Here is a 26,852-nt window from a genome sequence, read left to right on the forward strand (position 1 = left end):
AATTAAATCCCTTCTTCCAGCCAAGGGCCATGAAAATGTATCCCAACCATTGGTCTTGCTTCCCACAAATAAATGTACACACTAAGGGAAAAGGCATTGCATTCTCCCAAACAACTCAGTGCATTGGATGAGATAATCCCATCCAAACGTGGCTGCATTCTTGGGTAACATGTCAAATATAACTTTGCAAATGTGGCGCATGCAGCTGCGCATTAAACTATACCAGCTTGTCCGACTTGGCAAAACATGCAACTGACTGACCATCTAAACATTATTAGAAGGGTATTCCCACTATCAAAACACACATTATGGTGTTCAAAAGGATGTCAACTGCAAAATACTCTTGCATACATTTTTGTGTCCTTCTCAAAAGTACTTGCTTTCTATTCATGGACATCCAAATTCATAGGTGCACTGCAATACCTGTCAGCTGCATGCTCCTTCCTGTTCAGTAAATCCCCCCCCCCCTTCTCATCTTTTGGGGTAGTTCTGTTCATGCATACTGTTGCTTAATATACAGTGGCTTTGAAGGAACATCCAAAGCTTTCTCAAGTTTTCTAGGGCCTGCAAGGATGTTGTCAAAAACGGAGTCACTTCATAGGTACACTGAGAAATTAAAATGTTGTTTACATGCATTCTTATTGTCTGAATTTGCCTTCAGCTTTTACCACAGTCTGTGACAGTAGTGCCACCACATCTTGGTAATATCACAGATCAGAAGCTGGTCTATATCAATTGTCAGCATCAATAACATGCTCCAGACCAGCTGACCAATAAATGAGCATATGAAAGCATTAAGACTCAGAAGTGGAAATGTTGGTACATTGTTTAAAAAATACAGCTGCAAAAACAAAAATGGTAGAGAAAGATGGGCAGGCATAGAAAAGAAGAGTTCATGTATTCTCACTTCTACCTGTTATTGTTTTTGTGCAGTTGTCTTTTTCAAACAAGAGAAGAGCAAATTTTCAAAACGCATCAAAGATGGTAAACCATGGTAAACAAAAAATGAAAACAATTTCTGAATCACAAATTGTATAGCACCTTGCTCTTAATGTGACAGCCTGAACCTTGCTCAAACAAAGAATGTTAACTCAAGAATGATGTTTAAAAGCTAGCAACATTCAATAGGAACTAATAAGGGTGCACCCACACAGATAACTGAGCACAGCACCATTTGCAGTACATGACCGCACAAGCCAATAAAGGCCGATGATAAATAGCACGAGAAATGTGCATCCTCTCCCAAAAGCAGGCTGGAATGAAAAGGAACCTGCTCGTTGTAAAATGATGCAAAATATTTCTTTCTTAATAACTCTAGCTGGCGACAGCTGCAAAAACAAAAATGGTAGAGAAAGATGCGCAGACATAGAAAAGAAGAGTTCATGTATTCTCACTTCTATCTGTTATTGTTTTTGTGCAGTTGTCTTTTTCAAACAAGAGAAGAGCAAATTTTCAAAACGCATCAAAGATGGTAAACCATGGTAAACAAAAAATGAAAACAATTTCTGAATCACAAATTGTATAGCACCTTGATCTTAATGTGACAGCCTGAACCTTGCTCAAACAAAGAATGTTAACTCAAGAGTGATGTTTAAAAGCTAGCAACACAGATAACTGAGCACAGCACCATTTGCAGTACATGACCACACAAGCCAATAAAGGCCGATGATAAATAGCACGAGAAATGTGCATCCTCTCCCAAAAGCAGGCTGGAATGAAAAGGAACCTGCTCGTTGTAAAATGATGCAAAATATTTCTTTCTTAATAACTCTAGCTTGGCGACAGTAAAATTGATTTACTTTTCACCTCTGCACCCTTCACATAAAGGGTTATTTTCTTTTTTTTTTTTAAGAATGAAGCCATGTGTTAGTGTGTGCATGCATACATTGAGTGCAGGAGGGGGAGGTGGTGAAGGGTGGCTGTTCCTGGCCTACATCTACATCTGGATGCTGATTTACATAATCATAGGTAGATCAGCATCCTGCAACTTGGCACTGGTGTATACAGCAGTTAATAAAATAAGTACTCATTCATAATCCCTGAAGTACATTTACACAAGCAGCTACACACCTACACAGCCTTCTTGGAGAAACAGTATAAGAGGATGCTATATAGTTTTAAACTGAGTTAGTATTTCATAAGTTCTTCACAAGACTCTGATTCAGATCGATAGCGGTGGCTCAGTGGTTAAGATGTCTGGCTACTGAACTGGACGAGTACACGGTCTTGAACTTGACTGTGGTGGCTACATTTAGATGCGAACAAAACAAAGGCGTTCATGTGCTGTGTGATGCCAGTGCACCTTAAAGGTCCCCGAGTGGTTGAAGTTATTCCTTAGACCTCCACTACACCACTTCTTTTTATTCCTCGCTCTTGCTTTTATCCCTTCGTTACGGTGTGATTTAAGAGGACACCAAGAAATGCGACAAATACTGTGCTTTTTCTATAAGCCCGTTTAAAAGTCTGATTCAAACTTGTAGCATTAGAAATGACAAATAATCAAAGGAATGTGTACATAGCCTTTGGATGTGACACCGATGTTTAGTTTCCTACTCTTTCAGAACTTATGAACATTCTATTTTATTGAAAGTACTCTTTCAATAACTATAAAACTAAGCAGTAATCAAAATATACGGGCGAATTCCAATTCCAGCTAACATTTCCTAATCAATCTCATACAGGTTCGGCACCTTTGCAATATACGACTGGTCGTTCTGTGCCACAAGCACACATGGTGATTTCACCTTTTTCTCCTTAATTATGCACAACCCGACCTCAGTTGGAGGGTGTTCAACAATGAACATAAAAGGTATAAAGCTCTCCTCAGTTATCAATTTTTGGCAAAGCAATAGGACATTATTTTGAACCAAAAAGATTCTGAGCACTCTCAGGAACTTGCCATCATATGTTTCGATGTATTGCGAGCATGTTTTCTCAGTCCTCGTGTAACTGACACTGTGCACAGTGATCCCACTGACACGCGCTCTGAGGTATTCAGTGACACCAGACACTGCACCAATGGCCTGGGTAATTAAGTCCTGAATGTGGCTTTCAAGACTGCCACAGTGCAGTGGTGCACCTAATACACCGGATTGATTCTTATAACCTTGCCTTCCTGAAATCAATTTTTGTTGCCGATTCAGAAAAGGTGGCAGTGCTACCAGACGCTTCAGTGACTTCAGGACTTCTCGCATAATGAAACGCTCAGTAATCTGATGGGGTACACCCTTGGCAGCAGAAACTAGCTTCAATATGTCCCCATTCCCTCCTTCAAATGGGAAAGTAGAGGTGGCCCAAAGTGGCCCAGTCATGCGCACCGATTTTGCAAGGTGCACAAGCTGGTGCACATTAAATGTTAAAGTGTGCTCACCATAAAGTACTGGCATCTGCTCAACAAATTGTTTGAGAAGCCTTTCAGCAAAACATATTTCTCTCTCTTCAACAACTGTCTTCAAGAGTATGTACAAACTATGTGAAAGAAAGCAAAAATGAGCAAAATATCTTTGCGGGAGCAAATTATGCAGACAGGGCAAACTGTAATAAAGGAGCCAGTACTTCCACTCAGTGGCTTTCCAGAATGATCGTTCTGTGACTGGCCTTGGCAACCTCGTGAAAAAAATTGGAGGCCGAATTTTCAAGAGGCGGTTATTCACTTCTCTGATACGGTTTCCAATGTACCACACACTTCCTGATGTGCACAACCAGAGTTCCATAAGTTGTGCGGTGACACCTTCCAGTACGCAGTGCATATAATCTGGTGGAAAGCCCCATACCAGGTCCAGTGTTCTTAGGTTTGAAACTGGCGAGAGCCCCTTCAAGCCATCCACAGGGCAGTTTCGCGTGGCTGCAAGATTCATTGCGTCGAGTACACTGTCATGGCACCGCTCCACCATGCCGTGTCCCTCCATGATATACTTCAGTGTTCCTAAAAAAAAAGAAAATTTGCCTTAACACTACAGATGATAAATGAAATCCTGTGCTTAAAAACAGAGAAACAATAGACCAGTTGCAAAAACCTACAAGCCAGCTTGTCCGTAAGCATAGGTATGCACACAGGGAGGGCAGGGAGTGCGGCCGCCTTCGCTAATGCTCTCAGGGAGCGCCAACCTTTATTGCGCCGGACCTTCAGTAGCAAACGTGCAAGTTTATGTCCATGCAGGCTTTTTTTTTTACTATACTGGCAGATGAAGACCCATGGTGTTGCATTACAAGAGCTACTCACTTGCCATCTTTACCTACAGGAAGCCAATCAAGAACCCAAGGAACCATTGTGAGAGCACGTCGTTGCATACTTTTAAATTCCGTGTCCATGGCGAAACTTGTTTTAATCTTACACACATTATTCTTTCTGTGTTTCGATTACATCACTTCAAACTAAATTTTGATAACAAATCATTGTTGCGCTGCGTTTTGGCCATAGGGACTTTGGTGAAAAAAAAAGGGGGGGGGGTTGTGAAATGTCGCTCCCCCTAATGCAGAACCCTGCACATGCCTATGTCTGTAAGCCAGAAATGAATACACAACGTCGACATAGCTTGATTTAAAGGGGGGTTGTGAAATGTCGCTCCCCCTAATGCAGAACCCTGCACATGCCTATGTCTGTAAGCCAGAAATGAATACACAGCGTCGACATAGCTTGATTTAAAGGCAATAGTTAAATGGAGTGTTTGTATCTACTGCACTCACACAGATGCATACGTGGTTCCCACACCTCCCGTACACAGGCCACTGTGTTAGAACAGGTTTTTGGCCACTCCTAAGGTGGCAATAAAGTGGAATGCTGACACTGTAGGGTGTAGAAAGTGTGTCCGGAGCCAACATATGCATGTTTGCTTGCCAGGTGATGTGTCAGCACTGCTCCTAACTATTGCACCAAGTCAAGCATACACCATTGTGCAGGAATCTTTGCCAAACAGAGAAGCTTCGCTTAGAGGTTTTGCAACTGGTCTCTGAAATCGGCATGTTATGGAAAAATAATGTTACAATTCAAAGACATAAAATAGCATTTATCATTTTAACGCCGAAGCCGACTTTACAAAATGAGGCTTTTTAGTTTGAAATTAAATGAGCTTCTGTACTACAGCAATAAGCCAAAACATCTCGCTTACATAATCAGTTTTTTGGTTGAAGGCCGTAATGTCCACAGCTATGACTAGAGGGACAAAAAAACATGCAGCATAGCACCAATTCAAGCAGATATAAATAGAAGGAAAATTTCTTGTATCAAAATGAATAGCACAATGGAAAAGGTGGTGACTAGCAGGTGAAAAGTGTCGTTCACCCACTAGTCAGAATAATGGATAATAAAAATTCAGTTTTTCTGTGCCATCAAAGAAGCCTTAGGTGCCAGTGAGGAGAACAGGGATGTTGGCTTTTTCCAGAAAAGGACTAAGAATAAGACGATTTGAACTTTTACTACCTCAAGGTGTGCATAACGCCTAAAATTTTGCACAGATGACCTGAATGGCCCAACATATACGCAGACTTGTTTGATAAATCCAAGCCTTGTCAGGGAACCTTTAAGTTTAGTTTTGACAACACACAAGAAATGCCTGAAACTTAGGTTTGCCAGTTGTCAATGTTTTTTTGTTTTTTTTTGCAACAGATGAAATGATATGAACCACACTAGCCAACAGTAAACCGTTGAACCTACTGCTTAAAAATGCTTTTAGAGAACAAAAACAAAGTTGTTTCTAGAGCTGTATGGCATGTAGAATGCAAAAGAGGCAAACCTTGTAATTAAAGCAAGTCTTACCATTAACAAGAGTTCCCTTTTGAAGACACCATGAGCAGCCGTAGTACCCATTATACTGCTTCGCATTGAGCAGTGATGCACGAGCTGGTGAGTCGACACCGAAGCCTAAGACGTTCACCGTTGAGAGCACAACTTGACCGGCAAAAGACCATGAGAAGCTGCCTATAGCATTGATGTTATCAACAAATGCCTTTAAGTAGACGTGTGCAGATGGATGTTCTTTAGCAAACCAAATGGCACCGATAAGAATGTTTTTCCAGCGATATGGGAGAGGTAACTCATTAAGTTGAACCTGTATTGGCCACATTGACCCTTTGCTGGACTTGAATACTGGTGCTCCATCGCTGTTTGCAGTAACAGTCAGGTCACTCCAGCTCATGTTCCTCTCACAGCGGATCTTTCTGTAGAGTTGGCCATCTGTAATATCCTTATATGTGCCTTCATGAGTTGCAGCAGCCAGTTTCAGAAGGTTTCTGCCAACTATGTCCCCAAAGTTCTTTAGGAGGCGCTGCAGCTGACATTTTAGATCCACTGTCAGGAAGAAGCTCCCTTTTTTTATTAGCTGTGCTGCAGTTATTGTGGTAGCACAAGTATTACAGTGCTGCAAATCTAGCCCACATCCTGATGTCAGGCATAAGCATGTTGGGCAGTAGGTATGGATTCCTACCATCTTTGTCTGATGCAAATCCCACAACTTTCTCAGACCGTATTTTGTTGATGGGAATATGTTCTGACCCAATAAAGCGTTCAATAATTTCAACAAGCTGTCAACTTGGGTCCAAGGAAGGCCAGCAGCAGAAACAAAGGTCAGCACAAGCAGCATTGCTTGCAGGCGGGTAGTTTCTTGGTTTGGTAGTGTTGACTCCGAGTTGATTCGAATGAATTCTGACAAGTCCTCATCAGGGTCCTCCAGCACAACAGCCTCCTCATCAGGCACTAGGGGCTGTGTATTAGGCATGCTGCTTTCAAGATGAAGGCTTAGATCATCATTTAAGTCGGGATGACTTGTAGGGGTGGGATCATGCCCCTCATCTCCAGCTTCCTACAAAAAATGTGAAATAAAAAATCAGCAACAAAAGAAAAGAAAGACAGCAGTCACGTAAATGCCTGTAGAGTGTTAATATATATCAGGGACTAAGGTACAATTCTGCATTAACGCTGTTTCAATTCCATTCATACTTTCCTTCTTTTCATTAACTTTTATATGAGTAAGTGCCAAATGATGCAGGACCAAACACTAAAAAAAACTGTTGAAAGTTGCCACACAGTTCTGCATTGGCACGTTCATCAAGCAGAGTTCACAACAATTGACACAAGGCCCAACAAGAGATCATAGCCACAAATACTATTATTTTTAAACTTCCAGCTGCTCAACTGCAGTGTAAGCCCAAGCATGTGGACAAGCAAGAGCACAGTTGAGCAGCAGGAACTACAGGCAACCAATACTTGGTGGTAACTACATGAAAAAAGTATAGGCACCAAATTTTGGTTGCATGTTTTCTTTTTAATGGCACGTAAGCCATTACTGTGTATGGATCCTCCCGTGGTATTGGCCTACGACCACTAAAAATATTTGTAATTGAATTTTGTTCTCTCATTTGTTTTGGTTTCACCAGTTGAGCGATGGCTGACATCAGAGTGGTATATATAGAGCTTGCAGGGGTGGAAGCAGGCTCGAGTGATTTGAAGCAGCTTTGGAAGCAGTAGTGAAGCCATTTCGGAGCAGCTTTGAAGCAATGAAACGAGAGTTTTGGAGCAGTTGAATTATGCTTTGGAGCAGGTTTCTAAGGTCAAATGCCTCTGATAATTGCAGTTTTCTCTTTCTGTAATACAAAATTACCTGATTCCTTTTTATGCAAGTTCAATGCCTTTCCAACTTTGCACTCATCTCTGACAAGACAAATGGCCAACTTGGAGCAGAACAGCAGCAAAAAGGACGCTTGCTGATGCACTTCATAACTGAACACCTAGTGTGACTTAAAACATCTGCCTATTTTGACTTAGATTTGGAGCCAGTTTGGAGCAGTTTTAGAGCAATATTGCATTTTGTAGCCGTATGGAGCAGGGAAAGCAGTTTGGAGCAAATGGAGCAGCACTTCCACCCCCGACTTGTGATAGAATGATGAAAAAAATGACATATTCACTCTATTGTCATTTTGGTTCAGTACAATAAAACTAGCCTGCCTCAAAAGCTGGAATTACAAACAGTGAACAAGCAGCAATTATATCAGTTTTTCCATCCCTGACCTCACCAATATGCTACTTTGACATCATTGCAATGCCCAACCGCTGAAACACATTAAAGAATAAATTCCATAATGAATTGTATAACTGTTCAGTGGCCATAGGTAAATACCATCTATGTAATTGCCCATTATTACAAACATCAAAATGCACACCCAAGAATTATGTGTTTAACTCCTTGAAGCTTCACCTTAAAAGTGAAAGGCCATTTCCCCCCCTTTTTTATTTTATTGTATGCCTCTACAGTACTCATGCACATACTATGTGACTGACATATCACAAAGCGTCCTCTACCCCTTCCTATCTCTTATTTCAACCAACAAACTTTATCAGCTCATTGAGTACCTGATGCTCAATGAATATATTTCACCAATCAACAAAAAATGGCTCTGCAGAGACCTAATTGAAATAGTCTTGCCTGTTCCTGTGTACCAATCATTATACTCTTCTGGGACAGGACAAAATGTTCTGAAACGTGTAAAAAGAATGGCTGTTGTGGAAAACACTGTATAGCCTGCTGTGAATTTTTTTTTTATTTTGTGTAAGCGTTCTGCCAGTAACGACATGGATGGAGGAAAAAGATATCATTGTGCCATGGGGTGACTGCATTTTGTACAGAAAGCCAGAGACTGTTCAACATATGTGTTTATAGATTGTTGGGTTGTAGTTTTCTTTAGGTATGTTCTATAGCAGACTGCACAAATATTTCCCTTTAAACCTCTATGCAATCCGGTTCCTACCTGTAGAAAATGATGACGGTGTTCAATATGGCACGATAAGGCTATTAGTTTTGCGCAGTGCGTGAAAATCCCGTATGGCCCTTTGCCAGGTTGATCTCCAAATAAAACCTCGCCGAAAGTATTTTGAGGATTCTGTCCTAACTGACGTTTTGAAAACTCAGTCATGTGTAGTACCTGAGTATATCAATGTAGTGAATAAAGTGTCAATTTGAATTTTTATAATTAGATGTACTGCATGTCAACCAGCTCAATTTTGACAAATCTGCCAGCCTGTAGTTTTTGTGAAATAAATTTCAATAATGAGCAAAAAAAAAAAACCTGGCCTATGTGTATATCGTGGTTCAATCCCCAGCGCTTGAAATTACGCCAGTTATATTTATTATTGCTTTAACTAGTTTCCCTTCATTCCGATGCTCCTCTGACGACTTCATTTCTCGAACCTAGAATCACTATTTCCGACGGACAGCAAGGATTTTTCCGCGCATGAGCTCGTCACGTTAAACAACACAATTAAGTACCAGAAAATGATCCACATATATACTAGTGCAAGTATGGCGTAAATTGAAGAGTTGAAGGTGAATCTCGCTGCAACCCGTCGTCCGGCACGCTCTATCATTCCGTTCAGTTTACATAATCTCCTCCCCCCCCCCCTCCGCGCGCGCGCACTACACAAACAAACAATAAGAAACGTTCGTTTCTTAGGAGTGGAGAGAACTTGGCCCGGGATCGCACGACGGCTTACCTCTGAGTCTTCACCACATGCTGATTGCCTCTGTCGCTGGCTCCACACGGTTTGCCGGGGAACTTTCGATGATGACGTACCGGGCTCAAAATAAGCCAAGTACCGTTTTTTAGGCGGCATGCTGTTTCGAGTTGTGGTGCACCTGTTGGCCTTCGAATTCTCAGCAGACAACAGCAGCTAAACGCGCTTGCTGGTGTAACGCAGAAAGCCGACACAAGGTCACAAACGCATTCAACAAAGGATTGCTACTTCGGCGAACTACCGCTATTACCGCTAACCACGGTGGAAGAACCATGCAGGTCGCGAGTTGCCACCATGTCATCACTGGCAGCACCAGACTATCAAAATAATACTCTTTTTTAATACTCGAACATAAGAGTAGTCTACCCACAATGAAACGGACGAAGAGTGGCAATGTGCATATAACCTGCAATCTAGTTCATTATACCTGCAACATTTCCATTTTCACCGTTGCGCGCGCATCATCTTAGCCGCGGGAACTATAAACCCAGAAGCCACACCGAGTTGTTTAACGCTGAACATTTCGACAGATTGTACGTGCAGCGGCCGACATCGCACAGCACACGGGTGTATGTTTAGCGTTTCAAAATATATCGCTCACAGTAAAGAAATTAAACAAATCAGTCGACCACGTAATCAGTTTTAGGGCGTATATACGCCTCAAACTGGCTATGTGGTAAAGGCGCGCATTAATTGGCTTTGATTCATCGGGAATTAGACAGGATCGAAGCGCTGTTTTGGAGCCCAGTTCCTTGGCGCCCGTTCCTGCGTTTCGCGTCGTCGTCGCCGTCGCCCGGCCCGGCATTGTTCCTTGTAACCAGCTCCGCAAGCCGGGGGCAGCGCTGGCAGCGCGCGCTCCTGCACCGTTCGCCGCTGCTGCATGCCAAGCCGAAACGCAGTGCCACGTTGACTTGACTCCTCCAGCAACCTCTCGATAAGTTAATACTCTCTTCGCTCCTCTTCTCTTCCTCCTCCAATGCGCCACCCTTGTGCGGCGGCAATTACAGCACCGGATCGGTGGCGGCTGATCGCGAAATGTGCACCGCCCGAGCCGAAACGCATCACTCTATCGAAAAGCTAAACATGATGAGCTGCGCCCAAATTTCGTATTACAAAGTAACGTAATCATTGGATTTTTTTTCCCCCAACGGTTGTAGGAAAAGAAAATTGAGAAAAACGCTGCAATTAAGCCTCTGCCATAAACCGTGACGCGGGGCAAAAAAACTAATACAGCTCTACTCTGCAGTTCATTTATAACAAAAAAAAATAAAATATAACGCAGCTAACTAGTCTACCATATCTTACGTCAGCACGACTTCCTATCGCCGGGTAAGAAAAAAAAATTCAATTCAAAAACCTTTATTCATGAGGATGACCATGATCTTAACTCGGTCAGCCCGTTGCCGTATTTCCCTTGGGTGCGCGACCGGCGCATAATGTACCGTTTTTTTTTTTTTTTTCCGGAAATTTGTGCTATTGGAGGTGGTGGTGGTGGTAAAGACTTTTAATGAAAAAATTAGTTCTGGTTTAACATCTTGTTAACACTAGTTTAATTGCCGGCCTCGGTGGCCGCTTTCGATGGAGGCGAAAAGCTAGGCGTCCGTGTGCTGTGCGATGTCAGTGCATGTTAAAGAACCCCAGGTGGTCGAAATTTCCGGAGTCCTCCACTACGGCGTCTCTCATAGCCTGAGTCGCTTTGGGACGTTAAACCCAAAACCAAACCAAACCAACGTATAGTTTAATTGCGATATCAACGGCGGGAGCTTTTTTTTTTTTTTTTTTTGCCTGCTGCATTATTCCCCTATCCCGCCCTATCAATGTAAGGGGCAACATTATTGGGGACACTTAAGCTCATCCTTTAAGAGTATGACGCGAAAGCGTAAGTTACCAGTCTTCGTCTTCTGCTCCTCCTCCCCCTCCTCGGCTGTTCAAGGTCAATCGTGGCCTCCATCGGGACCACTCGACGGCTCGAAACCTGGCACAGCGTATTGATACCGAAAAAAAAAAAGGTGCATGCATGCCCAAAGGTGCATTTGCATGAGTGGAATCCTAGTCCGGAACCCTGTCAGACAAAGCCGCCGCCCGGCCTTGACCCGTTTGATCGGAGTCAGTCCGGAACCCCGCCAGACAAAGCCGCCGCCCGGCCTTGACCTGTTTGATCTGAGCCCGTTCGAAAATGAATTTGGCCGCCTCTCCACCTCGGGAGGGGGGAGGAGTAGCGGAAAGGGTAGGTTTTATTTGACATGCTCACAACATGTGGCAGACATCGGAAGTCTTCCCAGAGTGTCAAAAAGCCTTATTGCTACACAACAAAGTGTAGGTCTAAATCTGTAGGCGCGTCAGCTAGGGTTAGTTCGTCGCCCGCCCTACTAGCTAGTCCCTTTGCTGAGTAAGCTGACGGTCGCAATAATCTATAAGAATTTCGTGAAACCGTACGGGTGGTTGCCTATAGGCTCGGTTGTCTACATATGCGTCATCAGATCCTGCAGTGGTAGCTTGGAGTACAAACGATGCGTGTTGGAGACGGATATCCGATTCCCGAGCCTGCAGTTTATAAGGTGGTAGCCTAACGGTGAGATCGCCAGCCACGTAATGCTCACACCTGGGTCGTCATAAGTCTGTAACGGTTACTCTAGAATTCAGGACCGAGGCGACCTGGCGACCTCCTCGGCCTGCGCAGAATTTCGAGCTCTTGATAGGAGAGCCCATTGACGTTGCAACATCGTATGTCGCACTTCTCGCTTAACACCTTTGACATAACTCGCCACGTGTGCTGTGCGATGCCAGAGCACGTTAAAAAAACCCATGTGGTCGAAATTTCTGGAGCCCTCCATACGGCGCGTCTGTCGATCATAGCCTGAGTCGTCCGCTTTGGGACGCACAATAAACCCCATAAACCAAGCCAAACCTACAGTAACATTATTACTACATATATCTAGAGGCAAGTATGTCGATCGTCGTTTCGGGTGTGGTCTACGCAAATTATAATGAACTAGATAACGCATATATATCCTCTAACGTGCTTGAATATAGCAGATTGCCGGGACTTGCAAACTATGACGCCCTCAGCACCAGCTGTGCACAGCTAGTTGCGCGGAAATTTTTATACGAATCTCGTGTATACATACTCCTTTTGGCGATGCCTTTTGTCTGAACGATATATATGCATGCTGAACTCGCATAAAAACATAAAAGTTACCGTCAGATGCGCAAGGGAATTCAAACCCAGGAATTCCTGGTGGGAAGGAAGTATACACGCGCGGCCGCTTAACCACGTTAAAACCTTATCATTTCTAAGTTTAATTATCTTGCAAATTAACGTAGATTTCTCCACTGCACAGATTTTTCATATAGGTGGTGCCATCTATATAGGATTATCATTTGCCTGAATTAAGCAAGCAATCAACTCACAAATGTTAATATATTGCAGCATATATATGTCTCATGCACCTTTGTCACGTAAGCTAACATATTTAACTTGTCATGCAGAATGAGACCGAATCAATTGCCGTTTCGTGGGCGACAGTCGGACGCGATTAGCAGTTTGAAAATATTTTGACTGGAGTGCACTTCAACAACTGCTGCAACTATAAACGCGCGCGCCATCAAATGCTGCTCGCTTATTCGCGCTGAAATATGGCGCACGTACGTACAACACACAAACAACAATTTATCGCGTTAAATATTTGTTTGTGTGATGTACTTCCCGATTCGGTCAGAAATAATTCCAAATCCGCGTAGTCTTTTGGGTGGCCGCGGAGCTGCAGACTACGCAGATATAGAATTGATTCTGATCAAATAAGCAAGTACATGACCCCCCAACTGCACCACCCGGTGGGCCTGCTGTGGAATCGCGATTGTGATTATGAGAAGTGGACAATGGACAATCGCTACACTGCCAACCTCTGCGAATACATAAGCGAAACTGGACTTCACTCCTTCTTTTAACTTTCTATCTCCTGCATCCCATTCCCCCTTTCTCGGCAAACTTTTCGAAAAAAAAAAAAAAACTGCACCACCCGAACTTCAAACAGATGGCACTGCATGAAGGAAAAATTTGTGGCACTGTAATAAGCAAGCGGTTGCTGTTGTTGCGACTGAACGAAAACTTAACGGTAGCTTAGCGTTGCAGTTGTTATATTTAACTAGCATGCAGCGCCACTGCTGGAAGCTGAAGTACGAGCTATTGAAGCAGGCGTGGACTGCGATAGGATACTTCTTCCCTAGCATACCTTGCCCTAGCTAGGACTTTTGCTTTTTGCTTTCTCGCTTGCGTCTAGCCTCACCGCAGTCCTTTCCTTCTGCGTTGTGTCACGCTAACAAAACAAAAAACAAAATGTACTACATTTACGTGAAGTTCTTGGATGACGACATCAAGAAAGTGACAACGTCGCGGAATGTAAAGAACTTCCGCCCGCGCGACGTATTTGACTATGACCACTCGGAAGTGTATAGCGTTTTTTGGGAGGGTGACCAAACCACAAGCGGAGGGTATTACGATGCTCAACTGCTCCACATGGCAGGTGAGTAAAATTGTCCTTTCTGGCATGAACCTGAACTGCAAAGCATTGTCCTGCCCACCATACTAGCGTTCACTCAGGACATAACCAACACAAAGAATACCCCTTGTGTCCCCCGTTAGGTCACTATATCGGTTTCTTTATGTAGCGGAGACCATACCACTGTACCCAGTCGCTGTAACAGTTTGTAGCACTGTAAGTTTGGGCGACTTGGATTTGTGCAATTGTGCCACGTAGGTCCACAATTATCTGTTTATCGTTATATATAATAGATAATTGTGCGCCTACGTGGCTCGCACTACCCTGCTACCGAAAAGGGGGGGGGGGGGCAATAGCAGCGCAATTACCTATTGTAGTGCGCCAGTCCCCTGCTCCCAGAATAGGAGGGGAGGGGGGGGACAATAGCAGCGCAATTACCTATTGTAGTGCGCCCGCTTCCTCCCTGAATCGCACAACACATGCAGTAGGAGCACAATCATCTATTATATTATATTTTCACCCCCCCACTCCCTTCCCCAAACGCTGGCTCCTTCCCAGAATCGGGCACAATAATCTATTATATCCCCCCCTCCCCTCTTTGGGAAAGGGCTACAGAGCTGAGTTAACTTCCAGAGAAAGCGAGAAGAAGCACATACTCTAGGCTTTCGCCCTTTCCCTTTAAAAGGGAACCCAATCGAATTTTGTGGGTCTCATATAACCCTCTGCATTATAGCAGGTGTGGAGAGAGGGGCGGGGGAATGCAGTTATCTATTGTGGGCATATCCTGATGCAGCCAGGTTGCAGCTGCCTTCCCAGAGAAAGAGGGACACATCTTTCAAGAGGGAGTCTAGTCTAACCATACATTGTGTGCATTATATATAGGAACATTTTCACTTTTTTTTTCATTTTCCCTCTGATGATGCATGATGCTCCCTGTGCTGAAATCCATTGCTGGCTAAGTGAGGTTGTAATAGGGGGCAGACGGCCAAATTGTTATCTGTTTTAATAGGAGAGCATTTTCTGCTGAAATGACGGAATAAAATTGGTACATAGTAAATTGATTAAAAAATGGCAGTCCACTTGAAACACTAAAGGAAATAGCAAACTACACCACATAAAGCCACCACGAACATTCCAAACAATTGGAGTGGCTCTATGCTGTCTTCCCATAGGACACATACATTTAACACACTTCATTTTAACAAAGCAGGATAAGCCCTTGTGGGATTCATGTGCACAAGCTAAGTCATCCACATTTGACTGTCATGCAGAAAACTTGAAACACTAAGAAAATATTTTGCACTGTTTTACAAAGAACACATTCCTTTCCACCCAGCATTGATTTTAAGTGAAAATGCTGTTATTGATTTGTTCATTATTTTTAGGTATTTAAGAGATGCAAATATTCTAAACAAAATATAGGTTTTAAAAACTACATTCCATGAATGCAACACTCTTGACCTTGTGTTGGTGCATGATAGCCTCAGTTGCTTGGGCGCCATTAAATCCAATGCAATACAACACAGCTTCACAGAGGGCCGAACAAGCACTTAAGACAAGCATGCTCGCCTCTGTATGTCTTAGTTTGTAGTTTCCTGCAACTCAAGCTGCAGTCCAGATTTGTTGATGAAAAGTTACATGTGGGCTACCCATTTTAATTTACTTCTACCGGGTGGATTTTCTTTCCGGCAGCGGCAGCTGTGTTTGGATGGAGGTGAAACACAAAGCATCTGTGGGCTGTGCAATGTTGGTGCACGTTAAAGATTCCCAGGTGGTCAAAATTATTCTGTAGTTCTTCAGTTGGGCACCCCTTCCTCTCTTCTTTCAATTTCTTTCTCCTGTCCCTCAAATGTTGTGAGCTGGCCATTCCTTTGATGCCTCTAAAGCTTAAAATGTGCTAGTGTACAGCAGCACAAAACCAACAATGTTCCTTCAATTTGATTTCAGAGTCCAAAGAAGAAATCGACCGCTTCTTGGAAGACAAGGCACAGAGATCGAAGCTTAAGCGCAGGGGAAAGTCAGAAAATGTGTGTATTTTAAAACCTGGCTAGAAACTGAGCTGCATGTTCCTTTCAAGAATTGTGTTGGCAGTATGTGTACACGAGTTTCAAGTGATGTCATGGTCTTCATAATGCAACCCAATTCATAGCTTCCACAGTGCATCAGAGCTGGCAACAAAAAAAAAAAAAGAGTTTTAGAAAAATGCTCATAGTGCTGCAGCACCCTGGCCATATTTCAGACACATTGCATGCATTGTGTGTGATTTCAAACTTGAGAGTCGCTGCATTAGTGCAACCCATGTATATGCAATTTTCTGTAATGCCACTACTTAGGCTTTGTTAATATAAATGATGTATGTGGATGTGTAAGTGCAAGGAAAATAAATAGACCATGTTGTGATTGTTTGAAAAGCTTATGAGTGATCCATTTTGCTTCCATTTGTTTGGCTCTGAGGTCTAAACCTAGCTTGAAATATGTGTGGCAGTGTATTGTGTGATATAGCTGTTTATGGTGACAGATCAGTCAAGTTCAATGCAGTAACAAGCCACCTAGTGAGCAACTTTTTCAAGGCGACTTCTAAAGGGTTTGCTGCCAGCTGCAGGTACTCTGTCGAAACATAAGTGAGCAATAGGTTCCATGCAGTCCTCATGGAATTGCTATCATAACCCGTGTCATGACAACGCAGTTATGAATGAAAAACATGTAAAATACTTGCAGAAAGTCACTAATTGGCCAGGTAGTGGTCAAACAAATGCAGTCACATTTTTCAGGAGCGAAGTGTAATGATGTTATTGTGCATGATGTGTATTTATTAGATTTTGACTGCTTATACCTGTGCTTCACTTTTAGTCAAAAACAAGCACTAAACAACTGCGGATGGCAGCAAGGGAAACTGCCAATGAGGATATTAGAAGAACTGGAGAAATTCAGCAGCTGAAGGAGGAAATAGAGGATTTAAAAAAGGAAAATTCCAAGCTTCGGAAATTGAACATGAAGCTGCAGGAGCAGCTTCTCAAAAACCTCTCAGGTATGGTTTAGCCTTGCAATACAGCATGCATATTTTATTTTTATTTTTTTTTTGCATGCCACTATCCTTCAGTGATATGCATTTAACCACTCTATTTTCACTCCGAATTTTGTTGGTTCCATGCTGATCTCCTAGGACTTGGATACAAGTGCATGGCATTCCTCAACGAGGTTCAAAGATTTTTATTGCCTGCTTGTAAATGTTAGTGGTTAATACAGCTAATTTCAGCTAGCTAGCTTCATTTGTTTTTAATTATACCTACAAGAATGGTGTTGCAAAGGCAGCTATGTGTGGCATCACTGAAGGCAACAATAGGCGGCAGCGCCATATAATGAAAGTGCCATGAGCACGCCTCATTGCACCATGCGGCGGTGAGCTGGGTGCATGCCTGCCGCATTGGGGCCAATAAGTGTGCACATGGTACTGTAGCAGTAGCTCAAGTAAGGCTGCCGGCTAATTGGTTGTTTATTCGCAGTGTAATTTTATTCTGAGACTCATAAGGTGCAGTTACTAAGTTGGATCTGAGCTTATTGTCTTTGTTTGTAGCCTTTTCTCCTTCTTGTGGTGCAGTTCTTTCTAGGGTTACATGCAGTGCTAAACGTTTGTATGCACATGCCAATGTTAATTTTCTCTTATCTTTCACTGCCTTTCATCGCTTGCTTCATGGCACTCTTCCATGGCCAGCACTCTTCTCTTGTGCACATTATGTGCCACTTTCTTGGAGTGTGATCTGCACCTGTTAAGCAGGTTGCCCACTTGTGATATGCCTTTTTCAAACATTCTTATTGCCTGCACTACTTTTTTGCTGACCGCAACTGCCCAAATTTATGTCAGGGTCACAATGGGCAGACAATTTGTACCCTCCTCTGAATATTTTGCCTACAAGGTGTGTTGCTAAGACCTAAGAAACATGGCTTGATGTATGCAATCCTGCAATGATAGTCCAAGTGTACCACGGACTACCCCGCTTTATGCTTGTTAGTTGCCGTGTGTGAAAGAATGTCATTGCACATTAAAAACACATGCGTTTTTGAGAAAACAAGCTTTAAAAAATTCACATTCATTGCACTGCTCATGGGTCAGGATTGTAGCTTTCATACTTTGTCTCATAATGCCTACATTGCAGTGAAAACTCAAATTTCGGCTTCATGTTTCTCACGTTTACAGTGCTGCTTAGTCTAAATGGCCGAAAGTAAAAAAATGAGATGAGAACATGCAGTGAAAGAGGAAAAAGCAGTGAATTTGGCCGACGGTATTTTAAAATGCAAACTTTGTCAACAGCCACAGAAGCCAGTGATATGGCAGCGATTGAAAATGCTGGTCAGCAGAGACCACAAAGGCCAACTACGCCTGTCATTGAACAGCTTCCACTGCCCAGCTGCCTTGTACCAGCAGTCGAAAGTGAACTACAATGCTCAGCTCGACTGCAAAGTGAAAACAATTCAGCTGAAGAAGGTATGTAATGTCATCAGGATTCTAAAATATATTATAATAATTGTAATGCTTGATAACTTTTTTGTTAGACCTTTACCACACTGTGAATATCAACTGAATAAAATGCTCAGTTGAAAGCAAGTTCATTTTTTTATTGTACAAGGATGTTCTTATGACAGTCGCAGCGTGCAGTTGCTACTGCTCCAGCAATGTTGCTTTTGATCTAGGATGGACAGTTGGGCAAGCTGGTACATTTGCATAATGGATGGTACAGCATGAAGGCATCAAGCACGCAAAAAGAGAAGCACAACAGGCGAGCGCGGACTCGCGACTAACTTTTTATTAAAATATGTCACACGATACAAAGAATGGAACCCTTGGCTGGGCAAATTCAAGAGATATCTTTTTCCTTCATCAGGCACGTGGAAAACCCTATTAAGCAAAACCAAACATACAAGCCCCTCCCCCCCCACCCCCCTCCCAACGGCCTGTTTCACCAGGGATAAATTATCACCAAACATTATCCAGGAAAGAAACCTCTTTATCGATAAGCACTAAGGAAGGCTGGCTGACACACTGCGACTGCTTCCCGCTGAAGTAATAAGCCTCAGTTATTTTTCTAGTCATTTTGTCCCTAAGGCGAAACAAAATCTTTGTTTTTGAAACCAAGGGGCGGAACTTTTGTTTTTATTTTTTCCCTCATTCCCAGAAGTACTACAATGATCATTCAGGTGAGAATATTGTGTGTCCGAGAGCAAATGTTCACGCAGACCAATGTTTATGCACAGACTCGTCTGACCTATGTATACCTTACCGCATGACAGCGGAATTTCGTACACAACAGCGCAGGCACAATCTACCAATCTCGACCTGTGCGAAACCTGGCATTTAAACAGGCTACTGTTCTTTAGCTTTTCCTGGCGGTTCCTAATAGCGCAGCAGAGCCCGCCCAACTTATGCGGCGCCGAAAAAGCAACATTACTTCAAAAAAAAAAAAAAAGGAAGCAGTCGCAGTGTGTCAGCCAGCCTTCCTTAGTGCTTATTGATAAAGAGGTTTCTTTTCTGGATAATGTTTGGTGATAATTTATCCTTGGCGAGACGGGCCATTGGGAGTGTGTGTGTGTGTGTGTGTGGATAAGGGGGGGAGGGAGGCTTGTATTTTTGGCTTTTCTTGATAGGGTTTTCCACGTTGCTGGTGAAGGAAAAAGATATCTCTTGAATTTGCCTGGTCATGGGTTCCATTCTTTGTAACATCATGTGACATATTTTAATAAAAAGTTAGTTGCAAGTCAGCGTGGCATCTGTTGGACTTTTCTTCTTGTGTGCTTCGTGTCTTTGCACTGTACCACCCACTATGATTTTATTCTGTACCTGAAGCTTTGTTCTGCCACTTGTTTTGAAAATATTTTATGAATTCACAAAATGAGTGGTGAACAATACATCATTCTGCACTTTGCAAGTGTAGGTGTTCTTTTCCCATTTATGCGCCGAGGGTGACGACTGCATCTCGGTGCTATGGCTGTTTACAAATTGATATCACGGTTTCGATGGTGTAAAATGCAAGCTGAGCTTCCTTAACATTACATATCCTTCATCGGCTCCTATGATAGTAACTTCACTTGTTTTTTGCACCACGATAAGTATGTTAGCTGTGCGAATGAATACAAGCTTGACTCTGGGAAGCACACTGATGCCGCATGTTACTGAAGCTTCCAGCTGATTGCATATTCTTTGATCAATGTGACCAGTGCTTGATAATAAATTGTCTTTTCCAGCATTTTGTTCGGCTAGCTTTTGCTGTAATTAAAACAGCTTAAAAATGTGTTAAAACAGCTTAAAAATGTGTTCTGCAAGAGTCTCGAACCACAGCTGCTGGTCGCTTTCGGCAATGCTGTGCAGATCAGGTCTTACTGGCGTTTTCACCATTTGTGAACACGTCCTGCTACTTACAAACTTGTCGACTTTGCATCAATGCGGCTGAAACTGCAATGTGCCATGATTTTCATTCATTAAATCTTCCAATTTGCTTCTGCAACTGGTGAAATAACACTTGCGTGTATGTATGTATGTATGTATGTATGTATGTATGTATGTATGTATGTATGTATGTATGTATGTATGTATGTATGTATGTATGTATGTATGTATGTATGTATGTATGTATGTATGTATGTATGTATGTATGTATGTATGTATGTATGTATGTATGTATGTATGTATGTATGTATGTATGTATGTATGTATGTATGTATGTATGTATGTATGTATGTATGTATGTAACATGCACACATATAACGGGCTCTATTTGGCTGCTTGTTGCTGAAGGGGCTTGGCATAGACTATTTTGGTCTGAAAATATTAAATTTTAAAAATGTGCTCATATTTCATGGAAGAGCTGAAGCCACCTACTTCGCCGAGCTAATGCCGACTTGCTTTCTTGGCCAGCTCTATTTTATTATAGGAGGGGGGGGGGGGCGTGGACCAGCGAGACTTTTCTCATTTGTGCCTCTATAGCATTAATTGCATCATGTTTTCAGTTGCATCTTCTACCTTGCAAGACTGATTTATGGTTTGCATTGCTTCTAGGCGCATGGCAGCCTCCTTCACCTCTGCTGACAAGCGTGGTGCCGGCCTTGGCTGAGCTACCTGCAGCATCGCCACAGTGAGCTATGCCTGCTGGACATCCAGCACTGCAAAGAGTGCCCAATTGTTCCGACACGGGGAGTGGAATGGTGAGTGCTACTACATACGCTGTCTTATGATATGTTCCAAAAAATGCTAGCTGCTGCAAGCATGGTTTGATTCGGGAGCGAAATTGTCCAAAAAAGCGAATCATACCCACAGTAACAAATCACAAAGAAAAATACTCATAAAAAGTGTTATGACTAAGGCCTACTTTTTAGTGAAGTTGAACTAAACGGTAATTTGTGGAGCTATAAGGAAGTTATTCTGGGTGCCGTTATACAAAAAACTGTGGGGCAGCTTGATGCACCTTTAGATTTAGCTAAGGCTTGATGACGTCTCATGGCTAAATGACCTTACTCCTACATCTACAGCTGAAATCTCGAGAACCATTATATATGCGAGCACTCGATTGGCTGACAGCTTCTGAGTGAGGTTTTTAATGTGCACAGACTGCAGTTTTCTTCACTGTCAGTAATGATACGAAAATTATTAGTAAGGCACATTGAATGGCCAACTTTCCATTGCAAATCCATCACTCATTTCCAGTGTTTCACTGCATTTTGCTGATGTCTTGTGCTCAAAATATGGAATATGAAGCATGTGCATATTAACAGGGGTTGTGGTAATGAGCCACGACTGTGCCTTGGTTATTCATAATAGTGCTACCTGGGATGGTGCAGCAACAGTACATAGCGGGGTACACAGCTTGAAAAATAAAAAAATGGCCAAAACCTTTTTTAATTATCCATATTTGCTTATATACCTCATTTTTCCTTGAAGGAAATAAGCCAACAGTCAGCGAGGCCAAGGAAAGCGTTGGGGATGGTACTTTGTCTTTTTTTTTTTTAATGTTTACTTGAATAATCACAGAAATTAGTAATGTAATCTGTTTAGGGGAAAGATAATTAGACACAAAGTAGAAGAAAAAACAATGTGCCGATGGTGGGATCCGCACCCACAACCTCGGAATAACGCGTCCGGTGCTCTTCCAACTGAGCTACATCGGCCGCTGTCCCCCCTGCTACTTTCTTGGGTATTTGTGTTGTCTGTATACGAACCTTGAGAGTGTTCACCAGCGCCACCCTCAGCCTTGGCGGCGGACGTGGGACGTCCTTTGTTACCGCCAGCGTCACGTAGAACGTGATCAAGAGCGAAGGCGGCCACCATCGGCACGTTGTTTTTTCTTCTACTCTGTGTCTAATTATCTTTCCCCTAAACAGATTACATTACTAATTTCTGTGATTATCCAAGTAAACATTAAAAAAAAAAGACAAAGTACCATCCCCAACGCTTTCCTTGGCCTCGCTGACTGTTGGCTTATTTCCTTCATGTATTATAACGAGCAAACTCATTTCCCCTTGATTGATCTGCTTGTAGCTTACGGCGGTCTCGGTTCTGGCAGTCTTGAAGCCATAGGTAGCGTAAGAGGGTTCTAGCACAGCTTTCGCCTTCGCTCTTGATCACGTTCTACGTGACGCTGGCGGTAACAAAGGACGTCCCACGTCCGCCGCTATGGCTGAGGGTGGCGCTGGTGAACACTCTCAAGGTTCGTATACAGACAACATAAATACCCAAGAAAGTAGCAGGGGGGACAGCGGCCGATGTAGCTCAGTTGGAAGAGCACCGGACGCGTTATTCGGAGGTCGTGGGTTCGGATCCCACCATCGGCACGTTGTTTTTTCTTCTACTTTGTGTCTAATTATCTTTCCCCTAAACAGATTACATTACTAATTTCTGTGATTATCCAAGTAAACATTAAAAAAAAAGACAAAGTACCATCCCCAACGCTTTCCTTGGCCTCGCTGACTGTTGGCTTATTTCCTTCATGTATTATAACGAGCAAACTCATTTCCCCTTGATTGATCTGCTTGTAGCTTACGGCGGTCTCGGTTCTGGCAGTCTTGAAGCCATAGGTAGCGTAGAGGGTTCTAGCACAGCTTTCGCCTTCGCTCTTGATCACGTTCTACGTGACGCTGGCGGTAACAAAGGACGTCCCACGTCCGCCGCTATGGCTGAGGGTGGCGCTGGTGAACACTCTCAAGGTTCGTATACAGACAACATAAATACCCAAGAAAGTAGCAGGGGGGACAGCGGCCGATGTAGCTCAGTTGGAAGAGCACCGGACGCGTTATTCGGAGGTCGTGGGTTCGGATCCCACCATCGGCACGTTGTTTTTTCTTCTACTTTGTGTCTAATTATCTTTCCCCTAAACAGATTACATTACTAATTTCTGTGATTAGCCAAGTAAACATTAAAAAAAAAAAGACAAAGTACCATCCCCAACGCTTTCCTTGGCCTCGCTGACTGTTGGCTTATTTCCTTCATGTATTATAACGAGCACCCTCATTTCCCCTTGATTGATCTGCTTGTAGCTTACGGGGGTCTCGGTTCTGGCAGTCTTGAAGCCATAGGTAGCGTAAGAGGGTTCTAGCACAGCTTTCGCCTTCGCTCTTGATCACGTTCTACGTGACGCTGGCGGTAACAAAGGACGTCCCACGTCCGCCGCTATGGCTGAGGGTGGCGCTGGTGAACACTCTCAAGGTTCGTATACAGACAACATAAATACCCAAGAAAGTAGCAGGGGGGGACAGCGGCCGATGTAGCTCAGTTGGAAGAGCACCGGACGCGTTATTCGGAGGTCGTGGGTTCGGATCCCACCATCGGCACGTTGTTTTTTCTTCTACTCTGTGTCTAATTATCTTTCCCCTAAACAGATTACATTACTAATTTCTGTGATTATCCAAGTAAACATTAAAAAAAAAAGACAAAGTACCATCCCCAACGCTTTCCTTGGCCTCGCTGACTGTTGGCTTATTTCCTTCATGTATTATAACGAGCACCCTCATTTCCCCTTGATTGATCTGCTTGTAGCTTACGGGGGTCTCGGTTCTGGCAGTCTTGAAGCCATAGGTAGCGTAAGAGGGTTCTAGCACAGCTTTCGCCTTCGCTCTTGATCACGTTCTACGTGACGCTGGCGGTAACAAAGGACGTCCCACGTCCGCCGCTATGGCTGAGGGTGGCGCTGGTGAACACTCTCAAGGTTCGTATACAGACAACATAAATACCCAAGAAAGTAGCAGGGGGGACAGCGGCCGATGTAGCTCAGTTGGAAGAGCACCGGACGCGTTATTCGGAGGTCGTGGGTTCGGATCCCACCATCGGCACGTTGTTTTTTCTTCTACTTTGTGTCTAATTATCTTTCCCCTAAACAGATTACATTACTAATTTCTGTGATTATCCAAGTAAACATTAAAAAAAAAAGACAAAGTACCATCCCCAACGCTTTCCTTGGCCTCACTGACTGTTGGCTTATTTCCTTCATGTATTATAACGAGCACCCTCATTTCCCCTTGATTGATCTCATTTTTCCTTAAGTAACAGAGGTTAAAAAAATATTTAAAAAATTGCTTCACTAACCATATTGGCTTTGCATATTGGGGAAGTATACTCAGTCATTTTTTTAACTCCATCTCGGTGATTTTACCAGATGATCTGAAGATTTCTTCAAAGGTAATTTTGTCCATTTGTTTTGTTGCGCTCTTGCAAGTCGACATTCAATTAATTTTCAATTTCTGGTGTGAAATTTTCTTCTTAGTTTATAAGCATGCCTAAAGCAACTGCAGTCCAAAATTCCTTAAAGGCTGTCATTTGGAAAGGACAACCTTCACCCCTAAGCCTTCTGCAAGCCACGTACACCAAACTTACACCTTCTTTACAGTAGATCGCTGCAAGTGGTGCCAGCTTGTAGCCAACTTACATAATGTGGCAGGAGTGAGACCTGATCGTGGTTTACAGAAAGTTATCTTGTGCATCTGAATATGCAATGAAAGCTCTTCATTTGGACATCAGTATGACTCATTGGATAGTTTGAACTGTTATACTTGGTCCCGTGAAGCACCATGAAAGTCTATGTGTAAAAAAAAAGCTCATTAATTCAGATGCATTTGTTCTGCACAGATAATTCTAGCTCCACGCCACCAGTACATAGGTGGCTTCACAAATGGCACATGGCCTGAGAATCGCTCCTTCAATACGGCAACATAGTTGTAGGGTTACATTGCTTCCAAAACGTGGACGTAAGTTATATAGTTTTGACCCTCAAAGCCATTATGTCGGTGTAGGTCATGTGGCTTTCAAGTTTCGATGGAAGCAAAATGCAAAAGGTGCCCTTGCGCTATGCGATGTCTGCACTAAACCAGAGCTGTCCACAATGATGTCTCATAGTATGAGTTGCTTCCATACATAAACCTTTTACTGCAACCATTTTGAACTGTTTAATGTTCTTGACATTTTTTTTATTGTTTTTTGGCTAAGTGCTAACATTGATTCTTGCGTGTATTTTGTACCTGTATTAATTTTTCATGGCACTTTTTTTTTCTTCTGCAGGTACACCTGGCCAATGGCCACGAAATACCAACGCAAACATATGAATCCCTAATGGCAATGCCTAAAGAATCCCTCTTCGTGAAGAGAGCTGCCACGGCACTGTGGTCATCGGAAGAACTGGCCCAGCGCAGCTTCACAGGCACGCTGTCAAATAGGTTCCTGTCCGAAGGAGGGGAAAAGGTCCCACAGAAACAGCTTACGCCGGTGAAAGTGGACACAATAAAAGGTAATTGTTATGTCCTGTCATGGGTAGCACATGTATATATTGTACATTAACATAGAGAATTATGTTATTTTAGCCATAGTTGTTCCTGATAAAATAATACATATGAACGGGAAATTGACGCAAATGTAGAGTGGTTTTCTGTGGGGCTGCTTTTTTTACACTGAAGTTAGTGTATAGTTGGCTACTTCATGAGTCAAAGTGGCAGCTTTTTCTCATAGCCAAACTCAATGATGAGTGCGTCTGCTCTAATTAGTGGCACTAAGGGAAAAAATCTTGGTTTTGTTATGTTGAGATGGGCTGTTTTCTCGCACCAATGATCTCTGAATTTATAATAAAGAGCAGTAAATTTCGTTTTTCAAACCTTTTATTGAGCATTCTGCTTTGAATTTAAGGCCTCGGGTTTCCTGTATGCCCTGCCATTTGGCTCTTGTGACATTGGCTCAGCTGAGGCCACAATAGAGTTCAGCCCTGATGAATCAAACCAGGATATTCCATTTTGTTGGCTATATTAAATACAAATTATCCTCTTGGACGTTGGATGGGATAGTGTAAAATAGCTGTATGAAAGATCAAATTACGATTTTGGCAGTCAGTCTGTATATCGAACTGCATGCTGCACCACTGCAAATGATGCCTCTTTTTATGTCCCTCTTTGACAACTTTCCGAGGCCAGAAATTGGTCACATATTTGGCACCCACTGATAGCACTAGTACTATGAAACCGTGTGATGAGGTGGATGTTGCTGTGCTTGAGGGTGCCTTTGTACTCATCGCCTTTTGATCTATATCTGTTTGATGCCATATCCCCTGTTATGATGAAACCAGCCTAACAAAACTTAGCAACAGAACTTGCGTGGCATACTTTGTTGCAGGAGGCATTGTAGAAATCAGCTATATTTCAATTTTAATAAGGGAGTTGTCTGATAAAACTGATAACAGTGGCCATTTTATTACAGGTAGTGGAGATTTGAAAGTACCATCTTAGTACAGATATGATGAGTTACAGTGTGCTTCCAGCAAGCTGTTCTCTGGCACATTGTTGTAAGAAGCTCATCACTAGCATGGCGCAATGTATTCTTGCAGCACGGCTAT

General features: G+C 42.9%; 2 protein-coding genes across 2 annotated transcripts in view; one reads left to right on the forward strand and one right to left on the reverse strand.

The window, feature by feature from the left end:
* Window positions 1-26,852, reverse strand: part of LOC146188623 (putative serine carboxypeptidase CPVL) — a 100,399-nt gene that overhangs the window by 39,084 nt on the left and 34,463 nt on the right. The gene's annotated exons all lie outside the window — the stretch shown is intronic.
* Window positions 13,727-21,129, forward strand: LOC146188624 (uncharacterized). The gene is made up of 5 exons (XM_084603410.1): window positions 13,727-14,025; window positions 15,949-16,028; window positions 16,852-17,029; window positions 18,311-18,484; window positions 21,050-21,129. Exons 1-5 carry the CDS (start codon window positions 13,839-13,841, stop codon window positions 21,127-21,129), a joined length of 699 nt encoding a protein of 232 aa, XP_084459536.1. The 5' UTR covers window positions 13,727-13,838.

This window comes from Amblyomma maculatum, chromosome 5 (genome assembly GCF_055883805.1).
Source record: "Amblyomma maculatum isolate TAMU_Amacu chromosome 5, ASM5588380v1, whole genome shotgun sequence".
Taxonomy (NCBI): domain Eukaryota; kingdom Metazoa; phylum Arthropoda; class Arachnida; order Ixodida; family Ixodidae; genus Amblyomma; species Amblyomma maculatum.